Here is a 13587-nt window from a genome sequence, read left to right as displayed (position 1 = left end):
TGAAACAAATTGATTTGCAAGGACTCCAGTGATATCGTCATTTCAACATATAAAAAGGCATAGAAATCAATAGGCTAATTGATGGCCAACAGACGAAAATGTATCATTCTCAACATTTAATGTCAGTTTCACTGTGGTCTTTTCCCCATAACAGAAGGACATAAGGGAGTTCCATAACTTTCATTACAAATGTCCACTTCCGCAGCGCTCGAGTCCTAAGAACTGAGCATGTGTAAAACACTTCCCTTGGTTTTGTTTTCCATAAGCAACGTAGACAATGGAATGCAGTTTAAACCACCTACCTCCGACCGAATTTATCTAATGCGTTCTAGAGCGCCTAAAGTCGTTTTCCTGTGCTTTGTCACCGTTATAGCTTGATGTGCAACAGTGCTAATGCATTAATATGTTTTATGGAAAAAGGGTTGGAAATAGGTATAACCATAACGACAGTCTAAATAGCGACAAAGTTCTCAAAGTAGCACAATTTCCTGGAAAACTGATTTGATAATTTGCCACGGAAGTGCACGCGCGTCGGGTTGTCAAACAATTTGTTTCGTTGTGCGCATGTGCAACATATGAGTCGCAGTAGAAAGAATGAACTTTACTAGCTAGCTAGCACTCCAGTCTGGCAGCTCGGTTATATCAATATTTGACATCACATGAGAAACAAACAACATCAGGTGACAGCTGAGACAATGGACCTTGAGTTTTAATCCTGCTATTCTAGCTAGCTACTTAGAGCGTTTGTCCCATTGAACATTAGCAAGCAGACTAACGTTAGCTTGCCCACCCCACAAGAAACATGCCCCCATTAAAATTCTGCGCGAATCTTTCGTGGTTGTTTACGGATCTGCCAGAGTTTACCCAGAGAATATATGCTGCTGCATCGGCTGGGTTTCAGGCTGTGGAGGTGGCATGGCTGTATGACTCTGACTTACAGGAGCTCCAGAGAGTCAAGAATGCTACTGGGGTTGATGTGGTGCTGATCAACACACCCCTTGGTAAGACAGAGAAGGGTTACTGGTGCAGCCAGCTAGCTATAATCATGTTAGTGTTGACAGCAGCCCAGGCTACTGTACTAGCTATATACATGACACAAAATAAATTAAAAAAAATACATTTGGAAGGAAACTCAACCTAACGTTACCTATATGTAAACATATGCCTCCTACTGATCCACAAGAATGTGCCACTATTTATTCTGAACATTGACTTGACAACTGTTTTGTAGGAGATGCTAAGGCAGGTGATCTTGGTCTGGGTGCTGTTCCTGGCAGAGAGGAGGACTTCAGAAAGGGTCTGGACTTGGCCATGCAGTACGCCAAGGCTCTGGACTGCAGGAGGTGAGAGTGACACACACATATTGATTGAGAGCACAGCTCATCTGAAGCCTACTACACTATGCATCAGGTGACTGAAACAGCTTCACTGTACACCAGGGCTATTCAACTGGCGCCCAGTTTATCAATTGTAGAATGGCTCTTTGATCAATTCTGAAGAAAAACATTTTTATCAGCAAACAAATGCAGAACTGTGATGTTGTTTAGTACCAAAGGGAGCACTCGTTCAATATTCTCCAATGGGAGAATCTATTTTCCTGTAGTTCAGCCCATTAAGTGCTGTTAATCAATGTCACCCAACATACCAGTTATAGCCAATCAGAGCTGCTAACAGGGGTACAGGGTCTGTTTGCCCGCCTATCTGCGCATTCACTGCAGATGAGATCACTACACTACCTGATACAGAGTGTGCTTTGCTCTTAACTCCACGATAAGTTAAAACACCATGGACTCAGTTATGGCTATCATAAACTTTATCTGATCAACATCTAGCCTGCAACATCGCTTGCTTCGTAGTCTGCTGAGCATCATGATCTACTTTTGCATAATGATGTTCGGTGGCTAAGCAAGGGTAATAATGCTCTCGAGGGCAGCCAGTATGTGAGCTTAGGGTGGAGATGGTTGCTTTTCTCTGCGATTTCTGCCACCGGAAAGCCAACCGGTACAGTGCCTTCAGAAAGTAATCACACCCCCTTTTCCACATTTTGACGGATTAAAATGGATTCAATTAGCATTTTTGTCACTGGCCTACACACAATACCCCATAATGTCAGTGGAATTATGTTTCTAGACATGTTTACAAATTAATTAAAAATGAAAAGGTGAAATGTAAGTATTTAACCCCTTTGTTATGGCCTAAATAAGTTCAGGAGTAAACATTTGCTTAACAAGTCACAAAATAAGTTTCATGGACTCACTGTGTGCAATAATAGTGTTACATCATAATACAACATAATATTACATTTTTGAATGACTGCCTCATCTTTTTACCCCACACATACAATTATCTGTAAGGTCCCTCATTTGAGCAGTGAATTTCAAACACAGATTCAATCACAAAGACCAGGGAGGTTTTCCAATGCCTCGCAAAGAAGAGCACCTACTGGTGGATGGGTAACAAAAAAAGCAGACATTTAATATCCCTTTGAGCAAGTTATTAATTACACTTTGGATGGTGTATCAATACACCCAGTCACTGCAAAGATACAGGCATCTTTCCTAACTCAGTTGCCGGAGAGGAAGGCAAGGATTTCACCATGATGCCAATGGTGACTTTAAAATAGTTTGAGTTTAATGGCTGTGATAGTAGAAAACTGAGGATGGATCATCATTGTAGTTACTCCACAATAATAACCTAATTGACAGAATGAAAAGGAAGCCTGTACAGAGTTAAATATTCCTAAACATGCATCCTGTTTGCACTTTTTGTCTTGAATACAAAGTGTTATGTTTGGGGCAAATCCAATACAACACATTAATGAGTACCACTCTCCCTATTTTCAAGCATAGTGGTGGCTGCATCATGTTATGGGGTATGCTTGTAATTGTTCAGGATAAACATTTTACGGAATGGAGGTAAGCACTGGCAAAATCGTAGAGGAAAACCTGGTTCTGTATGCTTTTCACCAGACACTGGGAGATTAATTCACATTTAGCAGGACAATAGAGGTTAACCTTTATTTAACTAGGCAAGTCAGTTTAAGAACATTCATATTTACAATGACTGCCTACCATAAGGCAAAAGGCCTCCTAAGGGGACGGGGGCTGGGATAAAAAATATAAGACAAAATACACCACGACAAGAGACAACACTATTATAAAGAGAGACCTAAGACAAGAACATAGAATGGCAGCAACACATGGCAGCAGCACAACATGGCAGTAGCACAACATGGTTCAAACATTATTTGGCACAGACAACAGCACAAAAGGCAAGAAGGTAGAGACAACAATACATCACGCAAAGCAGCCACAACTGCTAAAATAACCTAAAACACAAGGCCAAATCTACACGAGTTGCTTACCAAGAAGACTGAATGTTCCTGAGTGGCTAAGTTAGTTTTGACTTAAATCTGCTTGAAAATCTATGGCAAGACGTGAAAAATGGTTGTCTAGCAATGATCAACAACCAATTTGACAGAGTTTGAAGTATTTTTAAAAGAATAATTGGCAAATGGTGCAGAATACAGGTGTGGAAAGCTCTTAGAGACTTACCCAGAAAGTATTGACATTTCCCTACACCGCACAACTATATTCAGTCATCATCAGTACAGATCACTCCCGTGATGTCGTAGTTTTTAGATAAACTCATCAAATCTTCTTGCAAAGTTACGTTTCAGTTAAAACTTCTTGGGGCTATGTGGGACGTTAGCGTGCCACCCGTGGCGCACCCTATCAACAGCAGGTGCATTTCAAGAGCGGCAAATTTGAAACCAAATAAATGTCAAAATTCAAATTTCTCAAACATACAACTAACTTACAGCCTTTGAAAGATAAACATCTTCTTAATCTAACCACGTTGTCCGATTTCAAAAAGGTTTTACGGGGAAAGCATAAAGTTAGGTTATGTTAGGAGAGTACATTGATAATAGCTGTGTGTAATGCATTGTCGATTCAAAGACAGGCGTCACCAAAACCATAAAATCAGCTAAAATTATGCACTAACCTTTTACAATCTCCATCAGATGACACTCCTAGGACATTATGTTAGACAATGCATGCATTTTTAGTTCTATCAAGTTCATATTTATATCTAAAAACAGCGTTTTACTATGGCGTTGATGTTCAGGAAATCGTTTCCCTCCAATACCGGCAGTCAAGTCATGACAACAAAATAATTAATTAATATTAGAAAACATTGGTAAAATATATTGTCATTCAAAGAATTATAGATTTACATCTCTTGAACGCAATGGACTTGCCAGATTTAAAATTAACCTTACTGGGAAATCACACTTTGCAATAATCTGAGCACTGCGCCAGAAAAATATGCATTGCGATACAGACTAACCGCCATGTTGGAGAGATCTAAAATCGAAAATACTATGTAAATAATCCATTACCTTTGATTCTCTTCATCAGATGTCACTTCCAAAGAATCCCAGGTCCATAACGAATGTAGTTTTGTTCAAAAAAGCTCATCATTTATGTCTAAAAACCTCCGTGTTGTAGCACATGATCTAAGCCAGCCGGACTTCACTTCAAGAACGGAAAAAATATATTTACGTTCGTTCAAACATGTCAAACGTTGTATCGCATAAATCATTAGGGCCTTTTTTAACCAGAACATGAATAAAATTCAAGGCGGACCATTGGGTTCTCTTTTAAAACGTTTCGGAATGAGAGTACCCACCATCAACTCGCGCGCAAGGTGTCTAATGGGCCATCGCCGTTCCAAGGCTCTTCTTCAGTCAGATCTCAGAGTAGAAGACTCAAAACACTTCGTAAAGGCTGGGGACATCTTGTGGAAGCAATAGGAAGTGCCAAAACATTCCTCAGCCCCTTTGTTTTTCAATGGTATAGGCTTAAAGTCAATTCAACACATCAGGTATCCACTTCCTGTCAGAATCTGTCTCAGGGTTTTGCCTGCCAAATGAGTTCTGTTATACTCACAGACACCATTCAAACAGTTTTAGAAACTTTAGGGTGTTTTCTATCCATATATAATAAGTATATGCATATTGTAGTTACTGGGTAGGATTAGTAACCAGATTAAATCGGGTACATTTTTTTATCCAGCCGTGAAAATACTGCCCCCTATACCCTAACAGGTTAAGTCCCCACGGAGGTGGTGCAGTTTGTTATAGGGATCCGTTGTCTGTTGATGCGTGGATAGAGGGACTTCTCCGGAAAAGCTAGTCAACAGATATGCCATGCATAAAATGTGTGTAAAAAAAATAAAAATAAAAAAAGACAAAAAAGAATGAAATGATAAACAAATCGAACATAATACAGTGCATTTGGAAAGTATTCAAACCCCTTGACTTTTTCCAAATTTTGTTACGTTACAGCCTTATTCTAAAACGGATTAAATGTTATTTTTTTCCTCAATCTATTCCCTGACAAAAACAGTTTTTAGAAATGTTAGCAAATGTATAAAAATAAACTATCACATTTAAATAAGTATTCAGACCCTTTACCCAGTACTTTGTTGAAGCACCTTTGGCAGCGATTACAGCTTTGAATCTTCTTGGGTATGGCACTACATACTTGGCACACCTGTATTTGTGGAGTTTCTTCCATTCTTCTCTGCATATTCTCTTAAGCTCTGTCAGCTTGATGGGGAGCGTAGCTGCACAGGTATCTTCAGGTCTCTCCAGAGATGTTCAAGTCCGGGCTCTGGCTGGGCCACTCAAGGACATTCAGAGACTTGTCCCGAAGCCACTCCTGCGTTGTCTTGGCTGTGTGCTTAGGGTCTTTGTCCTGTTTGGAAGTTGAAACTTCGCCCCAGTCTGAGGTCCTGAGTGCTCTGGAGCAGGTTTTCATCAAGGATCTTTCTGTACTTTGCTCCGTTCACCTTTCCCTTGATCCTGACTAGTCTCCCAGTCCCTGCCACTGAAAAACATCCCCCACAGCATGATGCTGCCAACACCATGCTTCACCGTAGGGATGGTGCCAGGTTTCCTCCAGATATGACGCTTGGCATTCTGGCCAAAGAGTTCAATCTTGGTTTCATCAGACCAGAGAATCTTGTTTCTCATGAGTCTGAGTCCTTTAGGTGCCTTTAGGCAAACTCCAAGCGAGCTGTCATGTGCCTTTTAATGAGGAGTGGCTTCCGTCTGGCCACTCTACCATAAAGACCTGATTGGTGGAGTGCTGCAAAGATGGTTGTCCTTCTGGAACGTTCTCCCATCTCCACAGAGGAATTCTGGAGCTCTGTCAGAGTGACCATCGGGTTTTTGGTCACCTCCCTGACCAAGGACCTTCACCCCCGACTGCTCAGTTTGGCCCTGCGGACAGCTCTAGGAAGAGTCTTAGTGGTTCCAAACTTCTTCCATTTAAGAATGGTGGAGGCCATTGTGTTCTTGGGGACCTTCAATGCTGCAGAATGCTTTTGGTAGCGATCACCAGATATGTACCTCGACATAATCCTGTCTCGGAGGTCTACGGACAATTCCTTCCACCTCATGGCTTGGTTTTTGCTCTGAAATGCACTGTCAACTGTGAGACCTTTATATAGATGGGTGTGCACCTTTAATAAATCATGTTCAATCAATTTAATTTACCACAGGTGGACTCCAAGTTGTAGAAACATCAAGGATTATCAATAGAAATAGGATGCACCTGAGCTCAATTTCGGGTCTCATAGCAAAGGTTCTGAATTCTCATGTAAATAAGGTATGTCTTTTTTTTTTTTTTTTTTTTCTACAACCCTGTTTTTGCTTTGTTATTGTGTGTAGATTGATGAGGACTTAAATGTTTAATCTATTTTAGAATAAGGCTGTAACATGACAAAGTAAGGGGTCTGAATACTTTGAATGCACTGTATGATGCTGGCCAACTGATATCATGCATAATGTTTTTCCTATGTGTAAAAAAAGACAGAAAATATTGAAATAAAGAAATTGAACAAAATATGGTGCTGCTCAACTGAGATATTCCATGCATAAAAGGTTTCCTAATAAAAACAAAAGATGATGCTATGTATGTAAAACTGACAGGAAAGTAGAAATGTATTAATATGATGCAGATCAGCTGTGTTAAGTACAAATGTGTTCCATTATTTAAACAATTTGATGCACTGAATCATAAAGTACTTCAATGAACTTTTAGCAACATTTAATTGTAATAAAAGGGCTTTATAAGATTTTAATTGTTTGCATTGTTTTTTATACCGGTTTTAGGAAGAGTTATCCCATGTAGAAAATGTAAATAAATAGCCTTTTTCAAATCTGGCCCCCGTAAGAATATACGCTGATTATACAACGCATTAGGAACATCTGCTCTTTCCATGACAGACTGACCAGGTGAAAGCTATGATCCCTTATTGATGTCACTTGTTAAATCCACTTCAATCAGTGTAGATGAAGGGGAGGAGACAGGTTAAAGGATTTTTAAGCCTTGAGACAATTGAGACATGGATTGTGTGTGTGCCATTCAGAGGATGAATGGGAAAGACAAGATTTGTGCCTTTGAACGGGGTATGGGAGGACGTGCCAGGCGCACCGGTTTGTGTCAAGAACTGCAACGCTGCTGGGTTTTTCACCCTCAACAGTTTCCCTTGTGTATCATGAATGGTCCAGTACACAAAGGATATACAGCCATCTTGACACAACTGTGGGAGGCCTTGTAGTCAACATGGTCCAGCATCCCTGTGGAACGCTTTCAACACCTTGTAGAGTCCATGCCTGACAAATTGAGGCTGTTCTGAGGGCCAAAGGGGGTGGGAGTACAACTCTATATTAGGAAGGTGTTCCTAATGTTTGGTATACTCAGTGTATGTTGAATAGCCCAGCTATACACCATGTGACTTAAGATACTGTACACCACAAAATGGGTAGGCAACTAGACAACACAGGAGTCGCTTTGGGACAAGTCTCTGAATGTCCTTGAGTGGCCCAGACAAAGCCCGGACTTGAACCCGATCAAACATCTCTGTAGAAACCTGAAAATAGCTGTGTAGCGACGCTCCCCTTCCAACCTGTCACAGCTTGAGGATCTGCAGAGAAGAATGGGAAAAATCCCCAAATACAGGTGTGCCAAGCTTGTAGCATCATACACAAGAAGACTCGAGTCTGTAATCGCTGCCAAAGGTTCTTTAACAAAGTATTGAGTAAAGGGTCTGAATACTTATTTAAATGTGATATTTCAGTTTTTATTTAATACATTTGCAAAAGTAGTCTAAACCTGGTTTTGCTTTGTCATTATGGGGTATTGTGTGTAGATTGAGGGGGGGGGGAACGATTTAATTCTCTTTAGAATAAGGCTGTAACATAACAGAATGTAGAAAAGTTAAGGGGTCTGAATACTTTCCAAATGCACTATATATCTTTATGCAACATGTAAAGTGTTGATCCCATGTTTCATGATCCGCCAAAAAGACCCCAGAAATGTTCCATATGCAAAAAAAAATGTTTTTTTCTCTAAAATTTGGTGCATAAATTTGTTTACATCCCTGTTAGTGAGCATTTCTCCTTTGACAAGATAATCCATCCACCTGACAGGTGTGGCATATCAAAAAGATGATTCAACTGAATGATCACTACACAGGTGCACCTTGTGCTGGGGGACAATAAAAGGACACTCTAAAATATGCAATTTTGTCCAACCGGCCTCACAACCATAGACCATGTGTAACCACGTCAGCCCAGGACCTCCACATCTTCACCAGTGGGATCGTCTGAAACCAGCCACCAGGACAGCTAATGGACCTAAGGAGTATTTTTGTCTGTAGTAAAGCCCTTTTGTGGGGAAAATCATATTTTGATTTGTAAGTCGCTCTGGATAAGAGCGTCTGCTAAATGACTTAAATGTAAATGTAAATGTTGATTGACTGGGCCTGGTTCCCAACTGGGTGGGCCTATGCCTTCCCAGGCCCACCCATGGCTGCGCCCCTGCCCAGTCATGTGAAATCCATAGGGCCAAATACATTTATTTAAATTGACTGTTTTCCTTTACTGAGTTAGTTCATATATTGACATTTTTGCATGTTGCGATTTATATTTTTGTTAAGTGGGCCGACTATTAGGGGGATCCTGCCATAAAGTGAAGTGTGTTGGTATTTATAACCTTTCATAAATTAAATGTTTCCTCAGCATCCACTTGATGGCTGGGAGGGTACCTGTGGGGGCGGACCGAGCTACCATTGCCGTGGAAATGGAGGACACCTTTGTACAAAACCTAAAACATGCTGCCGATGTCCTCTCAAATGTGAATCTCCATTAAAGTGGCTTTTTAGCCCAGGACTAAGTTTAATATGTGTCTGGCCCATAGTGTTTGTAATAAGGAGTCCCGTTTTGTGTTGTGCTTTTTTCTCTCAGGAGGGCATCACTGGCCTGATTGAGCCAATCAACACACGGATAACAGATCCCAGATATTTCCTGGACAGTCCACATCAGGGTAACAGCTAGTGATGCTTTTCCATGGCAAGGTAGCCTGGGAATCAAAACTTATTCAAACATAGCATCATTCCCAGGCTTTAGGCGTAGCCCTATAAAGACAAGCAATCAAAATGAAGACTTACAGTATTTAAATGAGTATTTGTGAACCAATGTCAACATTCACTGCACAAGTGGAATTGTATTACTTATACTGTTTAACCTATTTGAATAATCTTTCACCCTAGCGGCTGCTATCCTGCAGAAAGTTGGCCACCCAAATATTAAACTGCAGATGGTAAGTAGTACATTCGCCAGTTTATCTTGATGATGAACAATGCCATTAATAGAGCTAGGTAATATTTTATTACCTAGTCTACTGCCATCAGATCCTAGCCTGGCCAGTGGTCCAAGATCTCTTTGTGTTCTTAACATCATTGCTCATTGTTTGGTGTAACAAGGAGTTGGCATGATGGCTAAATAGATCTTTCTCTCTCTGTTTGGAACTAATGGTTTAGATACACACCAAGCAATTATTGAGTCAAACTTTTAGGCAGTGGCTGAGCCAGACAAACATACAGCCAGAAGACAGAACAACAAAACATCTTGTTTGTTTGTGTCCCACTAGACATACAGTATTTTGTTCTAGGAAGTGACTTGCCTGTTGCAAAAAGTCTGTCTCTTGGGAGAACCTATCCTAGTTTGTATTCAGTAACCTGAGAATTCCCTCAGCTTTAAGGCAGTTTGTAATATGGAGAGGTTCTTCAAATCCCTGTAAATTCTACTGCTTAAATCTTACTGACAGAAGCCATCTTGTGTCCCTCTGTGTGCTGCAGGATGTCTTCCACTGGCAGATAATGGACAGCAACTTGACACAGAACATACAAAAATATTTCCCTCTCATTGGTAAGTGGTGTTGGTTTGTGATACTAGTGCAGATAGCAAGTTAAACAGGAAACAAACAGTCTATACCATCAGCAGCAAATTGGGCACATCAGAAGGTGTCCAAGCATCCATGTCCACATGATTGACCTATGATAGTTGTAGAAAATGTTATTACTTTAATGGTGATGAAATATCAATTTATTCTCTTTTACAGGTCACATCCAGATAGCCCAGGTGCCCAGCAGGAATGAGCCAGACAGTGCAGGAGAAATTAACTTCCCATATCTCTTCAGTCTACTGGAGGAGATGGGTTACCAGGGATACATCGGCTGTGAATACAAACCACTAGGTGGGATCCATCCCAAATGGCACACTATTCTTGACCAGGGCCCTAGTCAAAAGTAGTGCACAATGTAGGGAATATGATAACATTTGGGACTCTGAACTACCTTTAGGTTGCGTTTACACAGGCAGCCCAATTCTGATACTTTATCCACTAAGCGGTCTTTTGACCAATCACATCAGATCCTTTCCAGAGCTGACCTGATTGGTCAAAATACCAATTAGTGAAAAAAAGGGCTGGCTGTTTAAATACAGCCTAAACTGCCCTGGGACTACAGTTCAATTCACTGTTACATTATAGATTGAAATGAGGCAAGAACCAGTTTAATCTTCATGATAATGGCATTGTGTTGATACTTATTTCAGGCTCTACAAATGAAGGTCTTGGTTGGGTGAAAGATTACTTGAAGCGCAACAAGTGATGGCTGAGAGGACCACGCATACAAACGGTTGCCAGTACCAGCCTTTCCATAGAGGCAACAGTCATCGCTGATGAGTCTTCCACTTTATTTCAACTCAGATAAACAGTTCATTATTGTGAAATGGGCTTATTAAACAGCAGCCTAAACACTTGACTGACATAGCTGTTATTGATGTTTCGACTAAGAATGTGGTGAGAAGCAGTATGATTAGATCCTTTGTTTGCAATTGTCTTTTTGTACAATAAAGTCCTGTGTTGTACCCACTCTACTTCCAGTCCCAATGTTGCACAACACCCACATGTATACAGTAGTACCATACTCACATCTGTCAAGTTAGTTAACACACTAAGGTTTATTGTAGCATATACAAATCCATAATGCCTATACTGTTGACATCATGCATTATTCAATATCCAGTGTTCTTACCTTCAAAACAAAAACATTTCTAAAGACACATTGCCTTGCTCAGAAATCCATTATAAATATCTAAATCCTTCATTATTATTTAATAAGGAACTTCATACAATATTTGGTTTCCTTCATTTTAAATGTGTGCAAACTTTTAAGGCTTATTTACGGTATTGTAATGACATCGCTAAACTGATGCGTGGGTGCTGTTATTACAATGTTGTACACAAGCTGGATCCAATGCCCAATCTGTAAACAGACCAGCTATACACTCAACCCTGTCAAAATGTAGCTAGTCAGTAGTCCAATTGCAATTTCTATAGATTCCACTTGCAATAATAATAACACTGCCCTGATCGCATCATTAAGAAATAAAACAAACTAGGACACTTTAGGATGAAGATATGGCAGTTGGGCAAATTGGGTAGCAGGTTTGACACTTATAGGACACAATGGGAAGAAGAAAAAATCAATTACCCAATATTGCAGCAATCTTTCCCCTCTGCAGAATACTTGAGACTGAATTGTGTGCTGTGGTGATCTTGAGAATCTATTCCTAGACTTTGGCAAGGCACAGTATCCATGAGAGAAACACCTTAATTCCTTCATTCATATGATTTGAAAACCTACAATTATAAATGGTTTACGAGTTGGAGAATAGGTCTAATTTACCAACACTTGGTTGCACAATACTGACTTGTTTACAGTCCAATTCACAGGTTGGGGAATGAGATCCACTTCAGGTAAGATTTCTAATGTACATGTATGGTGGATGATCTCTGATGTGAAGTAAAGAGGCATAAGCTGAACGGGAATGTAGCCTAGCGGTTAAGAGCATTGGGCCAGTAACTGAACGGTCACTAGTTCGAATCCCCGAGCCAACTAGGTGACAAAATCTGATGTGCCCTTGAGCAAGGCATTTAACCCTAAATGCTCCTGTAAGTCGCTCTGGATAAAAGCCTGCAAAATTACAAAAATGTTGTGCCATAGTACATACAGTACTATGGCATTAGATCATACTAGCCTGAAAGTCTCACCCACTTTTCATTCTACCATACCACCACTAACCTCCAAGTCAATGAGTAATAGGCTCATGTTGCCATTGAAAATTGGGGCAAATTGCATAATCTCTGGTGCACTGTTCAGTGCAAAAAGCATGTCTTCTTCAGTTCAATTCTGTCATTATGAAGTAGTTACAGCTAAATAGCATTGTTACAGTAAGTGCCCTCTGTCTGAGTCTCAATGTCCACTGCCGGAGGCAACCCTACCTGCATGTACATAATTATCTCAAATACCTTGACACCGGTGCCACGGCACATTGACAGTACCGGTACCCCCTGTATATAGCCCCGCTATTGTTATTTACTGCTGCTCTAATTATTTGTTTTTCATATCTCCTACTTTTTTTTTAAAGCTTTAACCGGCGATAGCCGACACCCGCATAGCTGATGTTTTAGCGGCGTCAGAAGTGTAACTGCGTACGTTGGAGCTGTCAAAATCGGTGAGCAGCTGTTCTTGATCATTGTCATGAATCCACACCCATCGCACTCATGTTAGAAGTTCAGAACGAGAAAGTGTAGGCTACATAGAAATAATGGCGCTCAATTTGAAAATCATTCACCTAAATAATGAGTATTCTTATCAGCCTAATCAAGGTGTATTTTACATCTCACATTATTATGTTCAAACTTGTAAACAAGGCTCCATGGAATTTCTCAATGCAATGTCGTGCAGCCAATGGCAAAGTCCACTTTAGGTACAGTGTCTTTGGAAAGTATTCAGACCCTTTTACTTTTTCAACATTTTGTTACATTACAGCCTTATTCTAAAATGGATTACATAAAAAAAAAAAAATCCTTCTCAATCTACACAAAATACCCCACGAAAAAACGAGAAGTTTCTAGAAAAGTTTGCAAATGTACTAAAAATAAAAAGGTATTCAGACCCTATGCTATCATCCTTGATGTTTCTACAACTTGATTGGAGTCCCCCTGTGGTAAATTCAATTGATTGGACATGATTTGGAAAGCCACACACCTGTCTATATAAGGTCCCACAGTTGAATGTGCACGTCAGTGCAAAAACCAAGCCATGAGGTCGAAGGAATTGTCCGTAGAGCTCCGAGACAGGATTGTGTCGAGGCACAGATCTGGG

At 40.4% G+C, this 13587-nt stretch overlaps 1 protein-coding gene across 1 annotated transcript; it reads left to right on the top strand.

Annotated features, from left to right (window-relative positions):
• Window positions 1-617: 617 nt before the first annotated feature.
• On the top strand, window positions 618-11289 carry hyi (hydroxypyruvate isomerase). Its single transcript, XM_029707765.1, has 8 exons — window positions 618-1001; window positions 1232-1343; window positions 9095-9209; window positions 9320-9398; window positions 9625-9674; window positions 10213-10282; window positions 10476-10610; window positions 10970-11289. Exons 1-8 carry the CDS (start codon window positions 803-805, stop codon window positions 11023-11025), a joined length of 816 nt encoding a protein of 271 aa, XP_029563625.1. The 5' UTR covers window positions 618-802; the 3' UTR covers window positions 11026-11289.
• The last annotated feature ends 2298 nt before the right edge of the window (window positions 11290-13587 follow it).

The sequence above is a fragment of the Salmo trutta genome, chromosome 22 (genome assembly GCF_901001165.1).
Source record: "Salmo trutta chromosome 22, fSalTru1.1, whole genome shotgun sequence".
NCBI lineage: Eukaryota > Metazoa > Chordata > Actinopteri > Salmoniformes > Salmonidae > Salmo > Salmo trutta.
Note: the sequence above shows the minus strand (reverse complement) of the source record. Positions and strands in the feature narration are given on the sequence as shown.

Coding starts and splice junctions, on each gene's coding strand:
- hyi (XM_029707765.1), top strand. CDS start 803: ATGCCCCCATTAAAATTCTGCGCGAATCTTTCGTGGTTGTTTACGGAT. Junction 9,210..9,319: donor CTGCCGATGTCCTCTCAAAT/GTGAATCTCCAT, acceptor TTTTTCTCTCAG/GAGGGCATCACTGGCCTGAT. Junction 9,399..9,624: donor CCTGGACAGTCCACATCAGG/GTAACAGCTAGT, acceptor CTTTCACCCTAG/CGGCTGCTATCCTGCAGAAA.